The sequence below is a fragment of the Colius striatus genome, chromosome 10 (genome assembly GCF_028858725.1).
Source record: "Colius striatus isolate bColStr4 chromosome 10, bColStr4.1.hap1, whole genome shotgun sequence".
NCBI classification, from domain to species: domain Eukaryota; kingdom Metazoa; phylum Chordata; class Aves; order Coliiformes; family Coliidae; genus Colius; species Colius striatus.
The window spans coordinates 25995943-26021226 of NC_084768.1; the positions used below are offsets into that span (position 1 = coordinate 25995943).

General features: G+C 40.1%; 1 protein-coding gene across 1 annotated transcript; it reads right to left on the minus strand.

Moving 5' to 3' along the window:
* Window positions 1-7044: 7044 nt before the first annotated feature.
* On the minus strand, window positions 7045-24694 carry SHISAL2A (shisa like 2A). The gene is made up of 4 exons (XM_062004239.1): window positions 24351-24694; window positions 17660-17799; window positions 11770-11848; window positions 7045-7169 (listed from the first exon to the last, which is right to left on the minus strand). The coding sequence occupies exons 1-3, from the start codon at window positions 24530-24532 to the stop codon at window positions 11817-11819; spliced, it is 354 nt and encodes a 117-aa protein (XP_061860223.1). The 5' UTR covers window positions 24533-24694; the 3' UTR covers window positions 7045-7169; window positions 11770-11816.
* Window positions 24695-25284: the final 590 nt, after the last annotated feature.

Sequence of the window (25284 nt, forward strand, 5' to 3'; positions counted from 1 at the left end):
AATGAGAAGTGATCTAATACTGTATCTTACAAACTCTGTCTGCTTTAAAATCACCCCAAGTGAATTCTGGCATTTTTCCTTCATATGAGAGGAGGAATGAGAAAATTATGCCAGAACATGACTGAAACTCAAGAGCTGCCAGAAAGGAGTTTGAGTGGGTCTCATCCTGCCAGGGCTGAGTTTACAGCCTGGCTCTTGTGGGATAGAGTGGGTACTCCCAGCAGTGGTTAAATCTATTTCCTTGGTTCTAGTGCAAAACCAGGCATTTACCTTCCATCTGTGCATCACAGACTCACACTGTTGTCATCAACACGGTCATAGTGCAGGTTGTCAGAATCCAAGGCTTAGAACAGTACACAAGTGGACCAGGCTGAATTTTTCATTCTGCTGATATCAAACAAGTGTCACATTCCTCCCGTGTTCTGCAGCATGATCACAGCTTTTGAAGAGGTCAGCAGGACATTCACAGGACTGCAGGTTTCATTCTTATTTCACTTCTTTCTTCCTAGCCAATCTCACTGGAGGACTAGGATCCTCCATGATAAACCTCAAAGTCTATCATGGGGAGGCAATGCACTCATTGAGACCTCCTCTGTCTTGATGAGGTACTTTATAGCATCCAGGATTTCCTGCTTGAGAACATCCCTCTTCCTGGAACCCAATCACTGCAGATGATGCAGCCAATTTTGCTCTTCTGTTTTGCTGGGAAATGAGAAGGATGTGATAGGGATGAGCAAGATTGCCTTCAGCCCTCCTCTCACTAGAGTGGAGCTACCATATGAGGCACCATTACAGCCCTAAGCCAAGGCACAGCAAGACCAAGGCAAACCACATCAACAGCCCCAAACGGAGCATGAGACTAGTATCATGATATGGATATATCATGATAGTGTATACATCTTTAAAATCACAGTCCTACCACACTATTGGTATGCCAGCTTTACCACCAGCTTGTGCTCAGGGTCAGTACACTCATACCGAGGTGCAGAGGTAAGGATCGGTAGGACACGTGTACCACCTTACCCAGCTCTTGAAAAGATTTAACCAGACCTTATGACCTTTGCTTTCCCAGCTCCTGCCTTCATATGGTAATGAATAAAAAATGGAAAATATTCACAAATTACAGTATTGAACAACTTGCCCTTTAGAAGAACCACATTACTGTACAGTAATGTAACTTGAGTAATAATTATTTCCCAACTGTGGCTCAAAATATTATTATTAGTTTATAAAATTAATGTATTGCATGAATACCAAGTGCATTTCTTGGAGTTACTTAATGTCTCTCATTAACTGTGGAGAGATTCTGAATTTGTTGCTTTTGTCATAAATAAAGCTATTTATTTCAATGGAAATATTTGTATTTTCATTCAATATGAAGCACTTGACATAGCCTCATGTGCATTGAAGTTACCTCACTTTATGTCTCAACACCATTAAAATAAGGAGTAACATACTCATCTCTGCCTAAAAATCCTCTTCCTTTCCCTTTCCTCTAACCCAAGTGCATGAATTCTGATTCTCCCTTTCCCTCTCCTCGCTTCTTTGCAACTAAAAAAAACCTCTTTAGCAAAACCAGTAACAGCCTGAAGAGTACAATCAGTCTATAAAAGCTCAGATGGGGCAAAAACATGAATTTTTAAACTTTGCAAACCAGTTGCTCTGAGTCAGTTTTCCCACAGCTGAATCTATGCTCTTGTCTGTTCTCATTTCTCACAGGTAGCTACAGCATTAGAAATCTGAAGTATTTCATAAATAACTAGCTGGTATTTGGCATGTTCCTTTATTTCCTCTCCTATAATTGAGTTGTGCTGGTTTGACATTTTGATTCAGCATTGTAAAAAGAGCAGACTCAATTTACTGAAATTTCTGTGGTTGATGCATTTAGGAAAAAAATCCTGATTCAATTTTGCAGTGCATTCATTAAGGGAAGCATGCTTACATTTGTTTGCAGAATCAAGTAGTCATTCATCAGGAACAGGAGGAATGTTTCACTCTCCTCCCTGGAGTAAGTCACAACTTTGGACATGGACAGCTCTGCCCTCAAATCTGATTTCCACAGGGGTTTCCTGGTTTCCCAGATGGAGTCTAGTCCCATGCCTATTTAAAAGCCACCTGTAGAGCCATTTTGATACTTTGTTGACCCTACATGAAATCTGAAGGGTTTCTATCTGCTACAATTTGTGGGAAAGAAGAGGGAAAACAGAGGGGGAAAAAAATAGCAAAGGACCACGTCACTGCAAGGTGTTCAGTGTGGAATACAGATTATTGTAATAAACATGAGAACTAGTAACATGTAATGTTCATCAGCCAGCTGCCCACTCTCTCCTGCTGCTTCCCTCTCAATTCTAGGGGCAAACTCTGGGTATTTCTCTGTACACCCTTTTGCAATTGATACAGATTTTGACTGAATGAGGGCTCAGGATGCCATCCCATTCACACTTCCATGCCACTGTGCATAAGTCCACCCACGGCCAACAAAAGCCCAAACAATCTGTTTTCTCCCAAAACCTCTAGGTCACACTGCTTGACCCAGCCGGTGCAATGCTCAGCACAGCTGACAAAGCAGAGAAAGAAAATAATAGTTCTTAACACCTTATTACCAGCAGCTTCTTTTTAACAAGAGGGAATGGGAAGCTGTGTTTTCATAAGGTACTCTTCAGCTAAAATATGCTGGAACATCAGCTGCAAAAAGCTGCTTATATGCAGCTCTTTGTGCTTACACCCTTTCCACTAATCAATTTCAACACTTTGTGTGGCTGCTGCCATCAAAATGTTCTCTTCTGTACATAAAGCAAAGCTCTTCAGGCTCTTCAATATTATTTTTAATGATTTCTGTTGTTGTTGCCATCGAAATTTACTCTTCTGTATAGAAAGCAAGGATCATCAACAGCTTATCTAAAGCACGTGGACTGGGAAAACGAATAATGAAGAAAACTAAAAAGATGTTTTTAATTAGCAAATATATAATATGCATAAAATTAGAATGTTAGTGTATTGGTCAGAGACTTATGGATTCAGAGATCTCAATGGATTCTTCCCATACAAAGGCATTTTATACAAACGAGATATACAGACATGCACACATATATATAGAAAAATCAATTCCCTCTATCTGTAGACCACACTCTCAGTGCCACTAAGGAACAAAAGAGCAGAAAGGGAAGCTAAGTGCAACAATCCCATTGACCACTAGAAACCAGCACCTTGTTTACAAAGATCCACTCCAGAAATAAATGGCGGTTGGAACTCACACAGATCCTGGTGTTGGTGGTTCTTCAGATCAGGTTTGCAGTTTTTTTCAGTTTCTGTGTAGCAGAGATCTCATTTTCAACCAGAAGTGGCTTCACATGGCTGGAAACTGACTCTCTAGAAACTTGTCCATTGCAGAATTCTCTCATCCTTTGCTTTTAATGCAATATATTAATGGATCTTTAGGCAACTATTCAATATCTGTTAAAATATGAAGTCATATTTTTCATTAACTTTCTAAACAAATAGCTAAGCAAAAAAGTAGATCTTCCATAAGACACCACTAATTGACCATTTCTCTGACCTTACAGCTATAATCACTTCTAAATCTGTTCCACAATATTTAGAATTCCTTTCCTCATATTATGAGACAGGATTTCTGTGAGCTTCAGGCTAATAGATGAGAACTTAAAAGCTTCTCTTTTTATTCCTAGGAAGTAGCTGAACCTTTATGCTTTTCCTGCCTCATATTTTCAAAAATCTGAAGGATGGAACAGTCTTGAAGATCTCCAGCATTTGTCATGGGAGGAGAACAATTAAAACAAACATTGCTTTCATTCAGTAAAACTGACTTTGGTCTTCCTTCCACAACTTAAAAATTGCAGAGGCCAAAGTTTTCAGGAATTATATTTAAATAAATTAACTACAAAAATCATGAAGGAATTTATATATTTTGATACCATTGCTTAGGCATTTTCTACTTAGATCCAAAGTCAGATTAAAGATTACAAGTGAATAGAATCATAGAATGGTGGGGGTTGGAAGAGACCTTTAGAGATCATCTAGTCCAACCCCCCTGCAGAAGCAGGGTCACCTAGATCAGGTCACATAGGAACATGTCCAGGCGGGTCTTGAAGACCTCCAAGGAAGGAGACTCCACAACCCCTCTGGGCAGCCTGTGCCAGAGCTCCCTCACTCTCACAGTGAAATAGTTTTTTCTTATATTTAAGTGGAACTTTTTGTGTTCCAGCTTCATCCCATTATCTCTTGTCCTGTTACTAGCTACTATAGAATAGCTAGTTATTAATATCAAAATATCTTGAGAATGGTAGTTATAAGAAAAGTCAATCACTTAGGGGTCAACCACTTTGGAGTGAGCTGTCACTTCTGCCAGTGTGACAGATGAAACCAGTCCCAACTATCAGTGGGACTCAGACAGCCTAGGCCCAGCTGTTTGTGCTGCTCCACTGGCATTTATAAACATACAGAGACAAAGTACATTTTCTATATGCCACAGTCTGTGAGGCATATTGCATACTGTTTCACAATTCTCCCTCTATGTTTTGCCCTTATGATTAGAAAGATTTCTCAACTTGGAAAAACAATTTGAAAATGCTCATAGCAACTCCTGTGAGTTTTATTACTTCTATACAGCTGATGGTAGCAGAACAGCCCTGAATTTGCTTCACTCTAGTCATTTAAACAACTTGAACTTCAAATGTTCCCAGGGCAAAAATTAGAGGTATGCCTGACAAGTACATTAAGCCTTATTATGTCTATTATGCACAGGGAGCCACCCCTATTGCGATGGCACATGACTTTTGAAAGCTCTTATGGGCAGTGTACTGAACTCCCTAATCAAACCAGCGTAGGAGGTACTTCTCTGTGACATTTAGAAACCTGCAATTACAAAATAACTAGCTAAAAGGGCAAAGAAATGCATTTTCCTAACACAGTACCAGAAAACATAAACAAGCATTAGATGCAGGCAAAAATTAGAAGCTTTTTTTTTTTCTTTCTGGCTTTACTTTCTATTATTTGGTATCCTTAAGATACTCAAAATAAATAAAAATTGAAAAATGAAAAAGCCCAATATTTAAGCAAAAAACAACCACATCACTTGAAGAATCACAGAATCTTAAAGGCTGGAAGGGACCTCAAAAGATCATCCAGTCCAATCCCCCTGCCAGAGCAAGGCCACCTACAGTAGGTCACACAGGAACTCATCCAGTTGGGTTTGGAATGCCTCCAGAGAAGGAGACTCCACAACCCATCTGGGCAGCCCCTTCCAGTGCTCCCTCACCTGAACAGTGAAGAAATTTTTCCTTGTGTTTCTTTGGAACCTCTTCTGTTCCAGCTTGTACTCGTTGCCCCGTGTCCTATCATTGGACATCACTGAACAGCCTGGCTCCATCCTCCTCCAATCATTCAATCAAATATTTAGAAATTGCCCAGGAGACACAAAGCAAAGACATTTTCATCTGCAACACTCAAACTCAACTATCTTTTATTACTTTAAAGCATCTATAACACTTCAAGATGTAAAAACTGTAAAAGTGCCAGTTCAAGTTTGTATGAAGTTGAAATAACTTAAATTTTCCTTTTTTCCATGTTCTGTAAGCCTTTTATCAGTGGTTTAAAATAAAACATATGCTTCCAGATTGTTTATCCCAGGGCTGAGATCCTGAAAAGAAGACAGATAGCAAAAATCATAAATCTTTTCCCTGTCTGGTCTTTGACAGTCTCACTCAAGAAAGTTCTGTGGCTTGAAGATCAGGTTTATATTCTACAGTCACAAAATCCATTTTCTTTGTGCATCCAATGTGGTATTTATTCCCTAGAAGTCCACAGTAGCAAATGCCAGTTCAGGGAGATAGTATGAGCAAACAGTTACAGAAAGAACGTCTACCACATTCTCTATTTCTTTTGGAGGCACTGGTATATTATTTCACACAAGTAATGTGAATTAAGAAATCTGAAAGCATTTTGTATTTTTTTGATGCATAATACCAAATACCTGCAAACTAGAAGTTCACATGTCAAACATCATCATGCACAAAGATGTTACTCCCTAACAGCAGACAAGGAGCTGGTCTTAAAAAACTGAAGTACAACTAGAGACAAAACTGGCACGGTAGGTGAATGTTTTAGGCTTCAACTGCAAACAGAAGACATAATCTGTCTACTGCTTTAACATAAACAGTATGATTAAATATTTTACAAATTCTTTTGATCACTGATCTTAAAGAACCCTCAAAATAAAAAGAAATCATTATAATGTTCATGATTTTGAGACTGAAAGCTTGAAAGACTTGAGTGCTCAAATATGATAGTTAAGACTCTGTTAGTTGTTCTAAGACTTCTGAGGAAATAAAACATATGGTTTAGAGTTCTTTTGATTACCTGAAAGAAGTTCAACACTTCACAATACTGCTCCAAACTGGAATAATACTGGAAAAAAAAAATCAAAAGAAATATCCCAAGATATTTTTATGTAGAATCTACAAAACACTTGTGGATGTTTATTTCAATTCATTTCAGTGTTTACTGTTTCCTATGAGAACAGTTATTGAAATCAACACCTCCCTACGCTTTTTACTAACCACTTTGATGTTGGAAAATTCTCCCATCAAAATAAAATGAGAATCTTCTGAGGAAACGAAGATGAGAGAAAATTATAAAGAAAGAAATACAACACAAATGCCAGATTTATTGAGGTACTGCATTCACACATGTTTGCGCACCGAACAATCACATTTGGCTAAGGACAACCATAGTCGTGATTTGAAGACACCACATTAAGATGTCACTCGAGGAAAGCTTAAAATAAAGCTCGGTCAACATGGTGTGCCAAATTCTGCTCTGCTTGACAAGTGTGTTATCTCCTTGGAATTGCACAGGGTAAAGACAAGAATTCGCATGAAACAGACTAGCAGCAGTAGCTGGTATGCGCAAATCAAAACATACTACATCTCAGTACAGTAACCATACACAAACACATATCCTGGCACAGCTTCAGATTGGCCTCTGCTCATCAACAGTGGTTGTAATGGTCAGCAAACACCTCTGGAAGAGTGAGTCAGGTTCTTGTGGCTTATGGTCACAGTCCATCCTTACGGCTCAGAAAATCTCTTGAAGCCATTTGGCTTTGCCAACAGCTTGTTTTGGTGGGGTCTTGTGAAGTAGCAGCTTTTTATCTGCAAAACACCAATCACAGTTAAGAACTAGACTGAACAAGGGAAGATTTTTTCCTTCCGCTGCACAGAGTTGATAAGGAGATTCTACAAACAAATCCAGAACAAACCACACAGTTCAATGCATTTCACTGGCATTACTTATTTCCAAGCATCTCATACTCCCAACCTTTATCATATGATAAAGCTAAGAAACACTAAATGCCTTCTCTGAGTGCAACTGGTGTGGGTAATTCTGCTGTTGCTCTGCTATGTAAGTGACGCATGTGTAAGTATGCATGTGATAAAGGTGAAATTGTGATCAATGGTGCCAAAACAAAATAAAAAGGGCTTATCAGACAAAGGCAGAGTCATTCATCTGACATTGCTATGCAGAGACTCTTGGAAAAGTCACCAATATCTAAATTAAATCGCACATTTGATTTTTTTAACAATAGACATACTCACAATGTGTGCCTTCAATCCTGAAGGATGACAAAATATATTCCAAACAACACTTGAAGAATTTCTATACAAAGAAATTAGTCTGCTGCTCATTAAAACAGGATAACTTCTGAGGTGAAGCACAACAGCTGTTGGTGCAGCTGGCTTTAGAACGTTTGTCTGGATATGCAAAAAACAATGGACATGCACTGAAGTCTGGCCAGAAAATCTCAGCTAATTCAGCTACTGACAGAAGCTCTGAAGTGTGAAATCTTTTATTTCAAGGCAGATGGCAACTAGCAGCAAAGAACATCACTTCAATACTGCTTCATCGAGAAGAACAATGCCTATCTGAATTATCAGTGATACTTGTGGTATATTCTTGATTTTCTTCTGCTTAAGGCTCTGAGAATGGTTACACATTCCTAACCAACTTAAAACATATGAGACATACATATAAACTTGGATTTGTACCTTCCCCCAGTATCGCCATCTGGTTGACAGTAAGCTCAATGTAAGTCAGTGGTGTGCCCTAGCAGCCAAAGAGCACAAACTACATCCTGGACTGCAAACAGCATAACCAGCCAGTCAAAAGAAGTGATTATCCCACTGTATGCAGCCTTGGTGCAGACTCATCTTGAATGCTGTGTAAATTTCTGAGCCTCACAATTTAAGAAGGATGTTAAGTTACTAGAATGCATACATAGGAGGGCAGCAAAGCTGGTGAAAGGTCTGGAAAGCATGTCCTGTGAGGAACAGCCAAGGACTTTGGGCCTGTCTAGTCTAGAGAAAAGGAGACCGAGGGGCAACTCATCTCTGCAGTTTCCTGAGGAGGGGAAGCAGAGAAGGAGGTGCTCCCTAGTATCCAGTGGAATATGGAAATGGTTGAGACTGGTTTAGATTGGTCATTAGGAAGAATGTCTTTACCAAGAGAGAGGTCAAACACTAAAAGAGGCTTCCTAGAGAGGTGGTTCATGCTCCATGCCTGTCCGTGTTTAAGAGGCATTTGGATAAAATAATTTGCTTTAACCTTTGGTCAACCCTAAAGCGGTCAGGCAGTTGGACTAGATGACTGTTATAGGTCTCAACTAAAAGAGTCTGTTCTATTTCCACATACAGCATGTCTGATTAAATACCAGATCAGAAGAAGGCTCAGAAGTTCCTATTAGGGCCATCACTTTTTCTCTGGACTATGGAGCAGAGCCACACACAGTCTGACACAGCACCCAAGACTGTCTCTACTCAGAGCAGCTTGACAGATATTTCCTTCCCAGATCTGGATACAATCCAGAAAAAGCCAGGGGTTGCTGGTGTGGCCTAAGGGATTGCCTGGGGATAAGACATAGCCCCACACACACTATGGTTGCAGATATCTTTCATCTGTCTCACTTTTGACAAGTGTCAGTCTAGCCTGTTAAAGACGCCCTTGGAAGAAAGACTCGCACTCACTGGCTCACCCAGTACTATTTCTGCTCTTACGGTTTAGAAGGATTTCTGTTACTAATTCTGAACCTACTTCAACGTGAAATTCATCACATTACTTACTCTGACATAGACATGAAAAATAAACACTGTCCTCAATCTCATATAACTCAAAACTGTCACTCATCCTTCTCTTTTCTAGACTTAAGCCAGCTTAAGCCTGTGCTGCCATTCGTAACTTTCTTCTTTTGCTTTCTTTTCCAGTGTATCAACACCTGAGAACATTACTGTAACACCAACACTTTAAATACAGTACTTTGCCTTTATCTCTTTTTTTTTATTCCACCTTTTCCATTTCAGACCCTATCTCACTGAGAAAATTCTGAAAGGTAGTCTTACCCCCAAAGTCTTGCAATCCTTCCCAGGCTGGTTCATCAAACTTTATACATGCTCTTTATTTCTTCAACTAAGCTCCTGCTACTCATGTGGGATAGAATAACAAGACATCCCTCCCTCCAAAAATGTGTTTGAGACTAGCCACTAAAAACTTCTTTGGCTACATTTTAATAAAGACCTGTAGTCAGGTATTTCTGTCCCTTTCTCTGACAGGCAAAATTACCTTGATAGAGAAACTAGACTGATTTGTCATAATTGTCTTAATGAAATGTGTCAGATTTTTCTTGTGTATAATCCAATTATTTAATAATTTGATATATTATCACTAAGTTCAAAGTAATCCCTCCAGCTGCCTAGTTCCTCTCTTTTCCCTTTTTAAAGCAAGAGCTATATTTGTCTTTTTATTGGAAGATAGCATGTTCACAAACTCAAACTGTATGTTGAACTGCATAATGTGCAGAGATGTAGGTCTTGTTCCTAGTTAAAAAATGGTGAATTTAGCAGAGGAAGTATGTATGCTAAATCAAATCTAATCAACACATGTAGCTTTCTTACAGTAGTGGAAGGCTTGCAGCCACTGATGGACTCTCTGAAACCACTGTTAAGTGGCTCCCCATAACAGGAGAGGGAATGAAACCTGCAACATGCAGATGACATGAAAAGCAGAAGACAAAAACAATTAGACACCTGGAATTTCTACCAATGCTTGACCAGATTATGTGTTGACATTCATACAAGATTACTGTCTTCATTTTCCCAGAAAGTTCCCAGGTGCTCCATTCTGGATCTGGAAGCACAAAGGCTCACAGGCTAAGGGCATAGCTTTCCTGGTTTTAGACCCAAAAGTGGTCTCAAGTACTCTGAGTCTTTATGATGTCAGCATCATTTTGACAACAAAAAGGCACTGGATAACTCATCCACACAAAAAGCTTCTGAATGTTTTGGTCTTTATATAATGCATGCATTCAACTCCTACAGAGAAGTCCTTTGCAGTTGGCCTTTCACTTCTCTCCCTGTTTATCTCATCCTGTAAGCAACAGTGGTTAGCAGGGTACACTTCAGGGCACTCCATAAACATTAGTCTCTGTAAAACAGCGAAAGGCAGGCAAACTGAAGCATGAGGAAGAGAGAGGCTGGTGGCCTTCAGAAAGCAATGCCAGATTCCCAGACCTGAACTGCGATCTCATCTCGATACTTAGTGCCTGCCTCTGATATTTTTGGATTTTCTCACTACAAATGGCTTTCTGATTGCAGGATCCTTTTTAATCTTCCCATGGCATATTTCTCCCACAAGCCATTTCATTTGCAACAGCAGGAAAAAAAAACCCAACATGTGTGGAGGTGGTTAGGAGTTTGGAAATTAGTTTTGTTACACTTATTTTCAGGAGGATGAACAGCCCAAACCAACCTGTTATGCTGAGAAAGATGCATTTGCACTTAGGATGCCCAGGGTGGCAATTTTTTACGGGTACAACAGAAAATACACGAAGCAGGGAACTCTGAAGGAAATTTACTTTTGTGCCCAAAGAACAACTGCTGAGCAAACAGGCTCACTTTTTTTTCTGTGGCAAACATTGCAGATCTATGGCTATTTGCACACTGTAGCTGTTTAACCACGAGCTTTCACCCCCTGCAGAAAGTAAAATGTATGTTTCCTACCATCTGAAGTCTCCTGCATTATTCATAAATTCCTCTGAAGTCTGAAGTACAATTCTTCTGTACTGATGTACATTTTAAACACTATTTTGCATGGTCTATGCCGTAGGCAGTTTGATCTTTAAGCATGATCTCAGCATAAAAATCAAGTCAGCATAGGAAGCTTCATTTTGTTTTTGCATGATAATTCTCTTCAGTTCTCTGCATTCGTAGGTAGCATTCCCAAGAAGCAGTGTGACTAAACTACCCATCAGGTATTTCACTGCTCTAGCCCTTAGTCACAGAGGAGCCTTTCTAGCAGTTCATCACTGAAGAATTTCTTTTGAATTATAAGTTACAACGGCTGCCTCCTTAGTAAGCTCTGGTGCATCCAGGACAGCATCAAGGAAAGGACAGACAGCACGAGTGAAATGTAATCTTCTCTGGCACACAACCATGACAGAATATTCATGTACAAGTAAACCAAGAAGAGATTTCACTGCAGGAGTCTGTTCAAGTCTCTGCAGATACTTCCCTGTGCAAGGACAGCATCAGAGCAGTAAGTAAACCAGAGACAGCTTGCTGGTGCTTTTCAGAAAGCTAAAAATCCACATAAAGAATCATAGTATTTTAAAAAACATGTATCAGGTCTGCATCACCACATATAAAACAGCAGAGAGTACACAAATACGATATAGTAAGATGAAAATCAATGTTTTCACTGTACCTGTTTTCATTACAGCAATGGTAGAATCCATCCAGTGTCTGTGCTTTTTAACATATTGAATTCCCTCTAGTCTCACTGTCTGTAAAACAAAAGCATTTTTAGTAAAACTAACAGCATTATTCTTCCTTTAGTTGCAAGTAGTAATACACAGATGTGCCCACTGCACAAGAAATAACACAGTTCTTGGAATCTTACTCTACAATTTTTAGCGAATGGGACAGACCAGAACCATTCCACTTTCTATTCCCGAGTCTCTGCGAGACTGCAATTGTTAACTTACTTATGCTAAAAAGCAATAAACATCGAGATGGAAGAGCAGTTTAAGGTAGCAGCACTATGGCATAAATAGTACTTAGGGAAATCAGAGAGTGTCCTAAAAGAAATGGCAGACAAAATTCCTATATTGAGGAAAATAGACCACAAATCTTAATCCTTCACCCCTCTCCATCATGATGAGTCACTATTGCCACTACTGCACCTTCCATGCAGTGATCCCAAAGCACTGCAATGGCAGGAGGCTCACACTACTTTGCATGAAAGAAGTGTCACTCTTGTTTTTCAGAAAGATTAAAGCAATGACAGGAACAAATAAAGCATTTTTTAATTAGGTATTTCAGCAGTTGCCCAGAAAGGCTTAAGTTCTGGCATGTCCTATCTTTTGAGTGTTTGGTTTTGAAGTTTAATTGTACTTCACTATTGTTTCTCAGAGCACAGCTTAATAAGTTAAAATAATAGTTCATTAAAATTCTACCAGGTAACTGATATAGACACCTGCTTGGAGCACAAGAGCTGGAAACTCTAGATTCAGTATAGACAATTTGAGTTTGCCCCACTGATAAGAATAACTAAAGCAGAAGCAGTCTGCAGTTCACTGTCAGGACAGAAGAGAGATACTCTATCATTGTTTTTCACCAATACTTGTTGACAGCAGAGAAAACCAAAGCTCTAGAAGGAAAGACTTTTCTGACCACAATTGGAAATTCATTTCTTTTCTTTTTTATCTGATATTCATATTTTCATTTCCTTCCCATTTTCCTCACTGTTTCCAGTTTTCATTTTCTGCTAATACACTTCTCATACTAGCCCCAATACCCATGACAACAAACAGTTCATACTTTGAGTCTCTCCTATCTGTTTTCTCTGACCTGAATGTCTCATTGCTGCAGCCTTGTGCATGCTTCTCATCTGCAAGGCTCTATCCCTCTCTCCCTAAGCAGTTCACCTCTGCACTCCAGCCCATCCACAGCCATTGTTCCATTCCTTGTGCTTCTCAGGAGTTTCTCCATCCCCTCTAGCATTGGCTGCCTTCCTGTTCTGCTGCTCTCAGCTCCGTTAGCCCCATCACTCTTCCACATGATCCCAGGCACACCCAGATCCTTGTTCAGTTGCAGTTTCTCCTTTATCTGCTGTCTCCAAAACCCCTCCTTGCTCCATCTTCTCATCTGACTCTCCTTATACATACCATCAGTCTTCCTCCAAGGTTGAATTTCTTTGTATTTCCTATTAGCCTCTAATCTAACACTGTTTTCACAGAATCATAGAATGGTAGGGTTGGAAGGGACCTTTAGAGATCACGTTCCACTTCCCTATTGCTTGGGAAAACATAGAGAACAAAGATAAAAGAAAAGATAACCATAACCAGGCAGGTAATTCTGTCCAAGGAAGTCTGTAGGGAAGAGATTAAACAAAGTTCTCTACATCCAACTGGCATGAGAGGTTGAGAATGCTATATATTTTCATTTTAAAAAACTGAAACAAAGCAACTTGAGCAAAGGATTTATTTGTTAAGTGTTCTGAAAGTTGCATTTTGTTTTGATTGAGAAAGATCTGCAGTTTGGTTTCAAAACACCAAAATGGGATTTGGTAGTTTGACACGTCAAAAAACATGTACAATAATATTTAAGCCAAGATCTCAGTTGAAGCCAAGTCTTTGCTGCAAGATATTTCAGCTGTACACAAAAAAACACAAATCCAAAAAGTACCAAAAAAAAATCCTCATCAGTTATATGGGACAGCAGCCTGGTTTTGAAGCCTGTCTAGATTTCATATCCAAATCAGCTCATATCATCTATGTGTATTTCCAAATGTGATCTTTCCTAGTGATGGAATTTTGAGCTACTGCAACCCTTCCACTAAATTTCAATCCCCAGCTCCAAAACAGGATTTGTTTTCAGTTCCTAAAGAAAAAAAAAAAAGGAGGCTTTTAAAAAAACAGTTGAGCCCATTTGGCTGATTTTTTTCCTCATACAGAACTGAGACAGATGGCTGACCCCTCCCAGCTGGGGAACATTTAAGGTCAGCTGCAGAAAGACCATACATACAGTAGAAATTACTGATAAACCTAGAAAGCAAAGCTACCAATGCATAGTTCAAAAACCAAGCACAACATCTCTGAATTCAGACAGCAACTATCAGGTTTCAGAAGAAATAGTCAGATCATTCTATTGAGGTAAGGAGGAGAAAGGCTGAGAGTTTGGTGCTTTTTCATGAAACTATCTGAGTATTTCATATGTTTAATAGTGCCCCATGAGAAATCTTTAATTAAGGAGAGAAATAGGGACAGGAAGGTCATCTGGCTATTTTCAAGCTGAGTTTTAACTTATTATGAAATGAAACCATGACCTTTTGCATACTATGATGTCACTGCTTTGTAAGAACAAGGAATTAATCTCTTCTATCAAAGCACATTTTTTCCAGCCCTTATGAGTAATTTACAAGGCCACAGTTCTCCCTATACTCTAACCCAAAGGTCCCTGCTGTCTGACTCTGAATGCATTACAGAGGTCTTCCTGTGCTAAGTTTTAAAGGAAAATGTTAGTTATCATCATAAAATACAGTTTGCCATTCTCACTTTGCAGTGCTATAGGACAATTTGCTCCAAAGGTCTTCCCAGACTAACCCTGGCAGAAATACAGAAGAAAGAAGATATGTTTACAAACTGGGTCACCGAGGTGAAGGGAGTCTATCTACCTTTTTATGTCCATTCTAAGGGACCATCAGAGATGATCATTCGTCTCCCATTAGCTGTCTGGTCAAAGGAAGCATATATGCACTTTCTCCCAGAGTCAAGCAGCTGATATGCCTCTGGATTCCACCTCTTCTGCCTGTGTATTACTCCTCTCCCAACCATTATGCAATCTTCTCATCTTCCCTAGATGCTCCAGCATGGTTCACTCAGCCTTAACGCAACATTTGCAATCTTGTGATTCCCTAGTTCCCTACATTGTGGAGAGGATAAACCATTCACATAAAGATGGGGGGGGGGGTTTGTTAGGAGAGCTAAGCATATGACCAAATTTCCTTTCATCTTGGGAAAAATCCATAACACTTGCATTCTCAGGGCTTGGATTTCTTTGGGGACTTTATTTGCCAAGAAGAAACACTTGAATAGTTCTCCAGCTCTTAATGGGAGAAACAGAAACAACTACAACGAGTTCAACCAAAAATACTCTAAGAAAGAGCTTACTGAGCAACTTGTATTATTAAAAATTATTATTTAAGATTTATGATAAATCTTGAAATTACTTCTGTAAAAATAGAACAATTCCACTTCTATGTTCAGGAGACCATAGACAAGCCCACAGAACAATGGCCAACTTAGATTTTGACATGAGGGAGGGAAGCCATACAATAATCTTTAATGTATCTTTAATGAAATACAAAACTCCAACTGAGCCAATATATTATTGGTGAAATCTAATATGATAACAAATATTGCTTTCATGAATGATTGCTCTCTGAATGCTCTGGTAGCACAGACATTGCACAACACCTAATGTGTGATGCAGCCCTCATCAAGATTATGCTAGTTCAGAAAAAGCAAGGCTGAACTGAGTTCGCAGTTAAAATTCATGATCCTCAGGTCTGACATTTTCTGAAGCTTCTAAAAACTGGGTTTATTTTTTAAAAATTGTATTGTCTATATATGATTGTGCTCAAATCTCAGAAGAACAAAAAGAAGAGGAGAGAGGCTCCTTCTATTGTACCCCATGCCTGAAAGCAGCTAACCAGTCATAAAATATTCAGACTTTGCATGACTTCCATGCAAAAGAAACCCAAGCATGATGAAGATAAGCACTCAGGCTTGTCAATGAAATCCTTCAATATTTTCAAAGATCTCTCAACCCTGGAAAAGTGACTGGCTTTCAATTTCTGGCAACCCACCTCATCAACAGCTAAAGGTATCAGAACTTCAATGTGAAATAATTGTTATTCAGAGCAGGCAAGAAGCAGAATAATGAAAGTGAAATCACAGGATGAGAGTCAAAACAGTGTTTAACTATAAAGCAATGCACTCTGAATAAAGCTCAAAACAAAACAAGAGATGGTTAGGAAAAAGCAAGTATCTCTCAGCTTCCCTGAGTCGTAACACCTGGAATTACAAGAGACGGGATGCCTATGTGAGTGCTGGGTCATCAGTGAGGGAGCTTGGGATGCTGCTACACTCGTGATAGGAAGAGAGGAATGACCTCTAATGCCAAAGCAGGATGTGGTTTTGCAGCAGGGTTCAAGTCTGTAGAGAAAGATGGAATCACTTGGCAACTATGATGCAGTAGCACCTGCCTCCTACCCTTATGCCAAACATGCCTAGCATAAAAACACAAAGTATGAAAAATACAGCACTGCTGTCCTGGCAATGGATTAAGAGCTGATGCTATAGCAGGAAAAAAATGAGGGAAGAAGTTAAACAGCAACATGTTCAAAAGCATAATGTCAATTCAGAATTGGAACACAACCATCTTATAAAAGATCACCAGGCATTTGTTCGTCCCATCCATGAGTTTTAGACCATTTTAGGCAGCAGATCTTATTTCCTCCCTCTCTCCAGGACGGGTGTGAATTTTTCAATTTGCAGATTAGTAGCAGTTTGCAGAATGTGACTTTCACTTCAGCAGCTTGCTCAGCTTATATAGCTCCAAAGGGAGGCTTTGCATCTCCTGGCAGCCCTATAAACCACTTTCAGACCAAAGCCTGCATTCTCTGGAGAAGACACTAAAATTCCTGTGTCTTGTTTTGAAGTGGACTGTGTTAACTAGACATTCAGGATGGGGCTTACTGGTGTATAATATGCTACAATTACAGTATGTCATTAGTCATTTACTGCCATGCAGGTACAGAAGCAGGGTAAAAGCAAGGGGAAAAAAAAAAAAAAGGAATTGAGGGGACTTTTTTTCCAGCAATTATTCCATTTTTTCAACTTGTTCAATTTTCAAGGCCTAAATAAGTAAAACATTCCCTTTACTTGCTATAATTTTACTGGTTGAACTACCAAAGACACATTTGAACATTTAGGAAGCCCAAGATACCCCATCCCACGTCACAACTTGCAGTCAGATTTCACAAATGTAGTGAAATGTGGTGGCAGCAGCAACATGGTTTCCCATGCCAGTGCACTAACTACATGCATTGTCCTGCAGGCATCCATCAACATAGTTTGGGCACAAAGGTACTGACTACTCGAACTGAAGCACCGAGTCTTAGATTTCAAAGACTGGATGTTATGTCAGGAAGATAAAAAGAACAATATGTCCCTGCCACAAGAAAATACTTAAAATATCTCCTGAGATTCTTACTCCTAGAATGAAATCACTACTATGTTTATGTATTCTTGATAGGAAATCCAGAGCAACTAACTCTAAAGGGACTTATTTGTATAGCTATTTTACACTCTTACTACAATTAAATAAATACACTGAGCCTGTGTTAATTTCTTCATTTGAGTTTGGTATAGATTTCATTCAGAAGGCAAAACAGCAGGATAGATTGACTACATCTTGAGGTCCTCACAGAAAGAAAATACACACTGGCAGATTCCTCCATATCCATTTAAAGTTGTGAGAAGGCTTTTCCTCTGCAGGAGATAATGTATGTCAATAACAACTGGTCTTACCTGCCATCTGTAAGCTTAAACCGGTATCCAGTTTGCTGCGTGGCTTTGTGCTGATAAACAAATAACAGAGAACACACACAGTGATGATAAAAGCAAAGAGGACCACTGCTGCTATAGACAGGCCCACGAGTGCTCCAACACTAGAGAGAGAGAAAAATAAAGAAATTAAGCATATAAACAGCCTGAGATACCCATTAAAACAATGGTCAAGATTATGTTTGGAGGTTCCTTGTACTCAGGCATGGGAGACACTGTGTATTATACTGTAAACAAAAGTTTGGAGCTCAATACTTCTATTGTATAAACTGAAATTATTTCATTGTCCTCAGAAGGATCAATGTCATTACACAGCAGTTGAACATCAGGCCCCTGGTGACATTTCATGTTACCTATACATACTACTCCTGAGTCTGATTTAAACTGTGTTTATGAAAGAAATAATTTCACGTACTAACTGGCATAAGTGAGATAGAAAACTTCCCCAATGCAATGCATACTACTAGATAAGCATATCATCACCAATATCACATGTTCACACACAGAAGGATTCCAAAGCTCCAGGCAACCCATGCAATTTTGCGGCCTTGCAGGGAGAAGAATCGTGCCTTGGGATGTTTTTATGAATTTTACATCAAGCTTCTCTACAAGCTTCCATAACACCAGTAGATAGGTAATGTCTATCTCTTAAGAGCCACAGGACAAGCAGTATATATGGGTATGACTACAAGATACAGTTGTCCTTAGTTATTGGTCAGATCCTCTCATGCAGTTTGTGCAATGTTTAGCTCCACGCACAACTGAAATAATTTGTTAGCAGCAAAATAATTGATTCTGGGAAAAGAGCTTTATCCTTATGAAGACTTTCCACTGTGTTATCATGTGCATGAACTAGAATGTCCTTAAATGTTTGTATATGTGCCACATATTAAGCAATTTTTTTCTGTATTTTTTGGTTCAAACAAACGATATTCTGCTCAATACAGAATCTGAATATGTCCTACATATCAGAGATCTTACTTGGGGTTCTAGCCTCATTTTTGCATTTTCACTTGGAATACTGTGACACAAACAGACAACACAGAAGGAATACACTACACTCCCAAGAGCCATTGAACCAAGAATGATCACAGCTGAATCTATTCAAGAAAGAAATACAGACCCAAAGGTTCCTCAGGAACAGGTACTTGTGCTTTTTTTGTCATACCAGTACCAGCCTTAACTTAAGACTCCATTAAGTAAACAGTCTATACAAAAAAGGCTGCTCACCTATGTCCAAACATCAAGCAGAGTGAGCTGTCCTAAAATCAAATAGCTCAACTACATATTAATAACATGTTTTTTTATTCAGGTGTCTATTACTTCTTAGTTGTAGTTCTCCTCCAGTGCAGCTGAAGATGAAACAAGAACAGTTAAAGAAACTCTCCAGTGTTTCCTATTATACGTCAAAAACTTATCACTGGTTCTATGCCACTGAAAGTGTCTGTAATGCTCCAGCATCAATGTGAAAAGATCTCACCCAAAACACAGAGACTGACATCACAAAACCAAATAGACATTCTGGATGTTACCTAATAAATTGATTGGAAATTAAGATTCAGTTTGTATTTACTCTTTTTAAACATAATGTTTTGCCCAAGGGTAACCCTGGCAGCATTTACACAATTCTTTGAACATGAGCAATGCTAAGTTTGGTACAGACATACCACATACTTCATTGATGCTCCTACTGCTGTCATATTGAGTGTTACATACACACTTGCAGCACTGCCACACATCTCTGCACAGCCAAAGGCTTGACTGAACAGAGAGGCTCCACTCTGTCAGCAGACTCCCCATGCTGCTGTCCAGAGAGCTGCTTAGTGGGTTACTGACATTTCTGTCAGTGGATGCTTAGGATCACACACCTATGACTATCTTTAGTCCATAAAATTAGTCCATCCATATAAATGACAGCTAGGAAAAATTTAAACATTGGCTAAACAGATGTAGTATGTCCACCGATGGATTAAAAGGAAGCTCATGAGTCATCTGGATCCAATTGAATCAAACGTTGCTAACGTCATTGACACAGTGATGTGTTGTAAGTGGCACTTGCAAAGCAAAAAGAGAAATATTCCTAGGAGATTGGAAGAATGGGGGCATACAGAAACAAGATCTGCTGCTTTAGACTCCTGGAGATCTGCACAGCTAAGCAAAACTTTGCTACAGCTTTAGGTCACCGTGGTTCTATGTGTACTAATTAATAAAGTATTTCAAATGAAATTATACTTGGCCTATCAAATACGTAATACCACATGAAACTTATAAAATGTATGGACTTGGAATGGATACTGTAATTCTATTTGCTACTGAAAGAAGCCATTAAATTTGCAAAATAAAAGCAAAATAAAACTTAATTGATCAGTGACAAGAATAATTCTAAGATATTTTAATTTTGAGAAACAAAGCAGGTGCTGACTGAACCTAACTGCATCCCAGTTCAGTACAACTAGTACTGAACAAAGCATTTCTCCACTTATGCTTTGGAGGAAAAGTAGATGTCATGCTGACTGCATTTGGATAGCTCTGAAGGGTGAGCTACTCAGTGTTTTGCTCACTAGTGTTTCACACAATTTGTGTTTTGTGGTTTCAAATCTGCTTAAGGTTCTGGTGGATTTTATACACTCCTACCTTTTACTAAAGCTCCTTTGTCTGTTCCATGGGCTAATGACTGCTGTAAGAGACAGAAAAATCTCACATCCTTCATTCTTCTTTGCTGAGATCAGCTTCTCAAGAAATGTGGAATAAGAACCTAGGCTGTTCCAACAACAACAAAAAAGATACTATACTATTTGATTTTGACTTAAAGTACCAGCCAAAAAAGAACAAAAAAGATACTATACTATTTGATTTTGACTTAAAGTACCAGCCAAAAAAGAAAGGATAAGTGAGAAATTAATAATATTCATTACAGACAATAAATTCAAAACGTATCAGAGTTGCTCAAAGGTCACTTATTTATGATTGTCCAGCAGCTCCTGGTACAGCAGGTGTTAGGAAGCACTTGTCAAAGAATGTAGTTTTTCCAGGAGTAGGAGGGGAAAAGCTAGTTCAATTTTGCCAAGGGACAGTGAAGTATATAGCTCTAAACATAGCAGAGGAAACAGTGATTTGGCAAAAAAATAGCAACATAGGCCTGTAAGTAACTATATATTTCAGGCTCCCTAAGCTGCTAGTTTCTCCATGAATTGCTTCTGTCAGAGCTGACTGACAAGTCTGGCAATACATCTCTCACAGAAGGAAAAACAACAGAAATATGAAAGTTACTTGGTGTGTCACCAAACAGAAGTATTCCCTGAAACACCACCAACCACCACTCTGAAATTCATGGGGGGAACCAAGCAAACAAAGATTTAGTATGGGAAACAAAGCTCTGGAGTAAAGTAAAACCTGAAACAACTTTCCCATCTGAGCTTCCAACTCCTTTTCTTCTACTTCCTCAGTACCTTCAATCTCCAGAATTGTCTTGGCTGGTTTTGCTAATTCTTGAATAGCTTTAAATCTTAATAGCTTCAAGTCTTAAAACTATGTCCTCAAAAGCTATAAGAAGCATTTGAAGGATTATTTTAACATGTGGCTATCATATATGGATAAAAGTAACAGTCAGACAAAGACAAGGAAGGCACTAATCACCAAAACATTTTGAGGGAAGAAAATGTTATTTTAATGTTTTCTTTAAACTCCTAGTGGAACCATCATGTGCAGAGTGCTGTAATACCATAGAGTTTTCAGTGTGTTAGTAAGTAAAAGCTGTGATTGGTTACTGGAAAACACTTCTGAAAACAGAAATTTCAACTCTGTAACTTAGTAACTTCACTTAGAAAGGTAAATTGTATTTATTTACCTCTTCTCTATGACAGATTATATACAGTTATGGCAAAAGCTAAGCACAACCAAAATCCCACCAACTGCCATTCCCCCGATCCTTTCAGCAGCTCAGGACCAATGCAAATAATGGATAACAAATCCTCAAGTTTCAAAGTTTTGGCCCAAATTTCTGACCTAGGTGAAGGCTAAGCAGTCACATTTACTAGATTCCAGAACATCTTTTTAAATTGTGGTCTTTCAAGGAGGTGCTTCATTAAAGTTTCTCATGGCATTGAGTTTTTTGAGGGACGTTCTGAAAAGTCTTCACTACAATATCTCATTTAGATGCAAGGGCAAAACGTTTATATTTTAATCTTGCTCTGCCATCTTGAGAAGGTCTCTTGTGACCAAAACAGGCAAAGACTAAGAAAAAAAATAAAATCACACAATCACACAGAATGGTATGGTTATTTCAAGAGAAAAATATATATAAAAAAAGGACACCTGGGGAGGTTTTCTCACCTCAGAGAAGCTGAGTAATTCTGTGTCAGTCACAGCTGTAGGTGACTGGGAGATTCCTACTTTCAACTCACTACTTGTACTAGACAAACTACATTAAAATAATTCTACACTAAATATAAATGAAAAGAGAGTAAGCCCACAGCAACGGACAGCATTCACCCAAGAGCCCTGAAGGAATTCATGTGTGAAATTGCAAAACTGCTGGCCAAGGTGTGCAACCCATTATCATGTAAGGCCACTCTGCCAGAGGACTGCTAGCCTGAGAGTGTAACTCCAACCTAAAATGGGGCTCTAGAAGAGAACCCTGAAACTACAGACTAGTAAATCTGACTTAAATCCCTGGTAAAACAGAAAAGTCTGCAAAAAAGGTAACAATATCACTAAGCCAAGAGACTGACACAATGTAAGGGTGCTGAGTGCATCTGGGTTGTGCAGGGTTGCACCTGACTGTAGCTATTATCCCCAAGCCACTATGCCCAGGCCTGCCCTGCTCAACTTACCTGAATATCTGGGGACAGGTCCTTTGATGGTCAAGCCATTACCATCTTCTTACCACACTCTGCCCTCCGGAAGCTGCTGGCACTTACTGCTTCTGACATAAAATCTTTCTTTAAAGAGTCAGCTTTACTATGAGGGAAAAATACTGCCTTGTTAAACTGCTGGAGTCTAGGAAGTCTCAATAAGCAGATGGATAAAGGAACCCAGCGGATAGAGTTAGATTTTTCAAAAAGCCTTTGACAAAGCCTTGCACTGAAGGTTGGACTAAAAAGAATGAACTGACATAGGATTAGCATAAATGTTCTGTTATAGATTCAAAGCTGCTTATAAGGAGCAAAGCACAAGGCTGAGCGGTCTCTTTACTTTAAATGTGGACTTTAAAGAAAAGTCACTAGAGATCAGTGCTGAGACTAGTTTTATTCAGTATCTTCATCTACAACTTGGAGAAGAATGAGATCTGAATTTCTGATGATCCTATAAACAATCAAATGAGGGCAAGAAATGCTAGGACGCTTGAAAAAAAACAAGTAAGCAGGCAAGAGTGATATAGATGAGCTCCATTCTACATAATGTAATGTATAAACAAATAAAAAGTGTTTATGACAATGAATTCTGAAATGGCAGTTCTGAACTCAAGAAAAGTTCTAGAGAAATCAATGACAGTACACTGAAATCAGTCAATGTGCACTAGCAGCCAGATATCCACAAAATGTTGGCCACCAACAGGAAGGCTTTTGAGAGCACCACTGAAAGCAGCATTTTGCCACTGTGTAAAAAACCTTGCCATGCCTACATTTTGAGCAGGCAGCTCCAGATTAAGCATCTATAAGAGCAGCTCTATAGAGTGAAAAATGGTATGAGACATTAAAGTGATCAGTGGGACATACCATCTGCCTCAATGACAATCAATCCAAAAGGACAAAACCTGTTCAGTTTGGAGAGACCAAAGCTGTGAACTGACGCTCCAAGCTCAAAATTGTCAACATTGTGCATAAACTGAATGTGCAACTGTTGTTCACTAAATCTCGAAATACTAATACTAGAGGGCACTCGAGAAAACTACTAGGAAACAGTATAAAACAGATAAAAGGATGTATCTTCAAACGGCAGGTAGTAACTGCTGCCACCAAGCCTGCTTAAACAGACACTAGAAGCAAATCCAGGAAAGGATTAGCCAAAATCAGAGATAACAAGTCCATAACAAGATAGAAAAAACACCATGCAGTGGTGTACCGGTAGCCTGACAAAGCCAGCGTGGATGCTGAAACGCCTGAGGGGACTCGGGCACAGAAAGCAGCCAGGCTGCCTGTGTGCAGCTCCAGCAGCCACTGCCGGAGATCCAGTCAGAGCTAGACGGACTCTCGCGCTGACCCGGGAGAACACGAGTCTGCCATCTATCAAGTGGAAACTTAGGCAGTGTTTGACCCTACTACACACAGAAAAGTAGGTAAAGTCGTTGGAAACTTCATGCACGCAGTTATCTTACATTCCCAGGTCCCTAGACAGCCGCTCCCCTCATACTGAAAGGACAGGGAGTATACAGACACTGTTTCGCAGATCTTCCTCACAAACACTACGACTTACTTCAGAAGCCATCCTGGCACAATCCGAAGTCTCTGAGCAGCAGCTGCAGCTACACCACTGCTCTCAGTGGGACAATGATTGCCCTGAAAGCGCCTGGCTACAAGTACCTCAGAAACACAAACCCTCAGGTAACTCAGGAGAACACAGGTCTCGCGTTCCCCGGCGCCACCGTGCCTTTGCCCACCCGGAGCCCCTCCACCGCCTGCCATGAGGGACAAGGCGGGTGCCGCCGGTCTCCTACCTGAGCCACCACATGTAGCTGTGCTCGTAGGGGAAGAAGCTGTGGGGATCATCGCAGCAGTACTTGACGTCCTGGAAGCCGCAGCAGTACACGGCGCGGGCGTCGCCGCCCGTCCGCGGGCAGCTGAACCCGTTCACCAACACCTTGTCGACGTTGAGGTAGCTGCTGCACTCGGCGCTCATTGTGCGGCGGTTGCCCGCCTGGCTGCCCGGCGCCACGGCTCCGGCGGCACCCGGGCGGGAGATAGGGCAGCGAACGGGCGGAGCTCGGACGGGCAGGGGGCTGCACTGGCGGCAGGAGAGGCTGGTTGAGGGCGGGAGGCGCCGCGTCCGCCTCAGGGGTCGCCTGACGGGCCGTTCCCGCCCGCGCTTTGAGGTGAGGGCGGAGCACTTCCCGCCCTTTTGGGGAGGCGGGAAGAAGGTTGTGTGGGGCTGCCCACTCCAATACCTTACTTGCCGGGCGTTGGTTTTCACTCAGCACTCGTTCCACGTCGAGGAGAGACTTCGGGGTCTGCCATCACCTATAAGCCTCGGTGGGGTCTCAGAACAGACAAAGCAAAGAAGCAATTGAGAAGGATCACACCTCACTTAGGCGTTGGCTTTATGAGGGGTAAAAAACTCCACATAATATTTAAAATTTCTGAGACCAGTCTCCTGCTCTTCTCAGAAGGCACTTCCTTTTAAAATCTTTTTTTTTTTCCCCCAACAGAACTCAGATAGTCATTCTGTTACCTGTACGAAAGAGCCTCTCCTGAGGGAAAGGTGAGTAGATCTCAGCTCAAGGTAACACACACATGCATGTCACGTGCACCTCTGCATGTGATTTGCCTCCTGGAAAGAAAGGTAATAAAAAGCCTCTGGGAGAGCAGTGGGTATTATTCCCTCCAAAGACCTGGTCCTCAGTCTCCTCCCTAGATTATAAAATAGCTTAGATC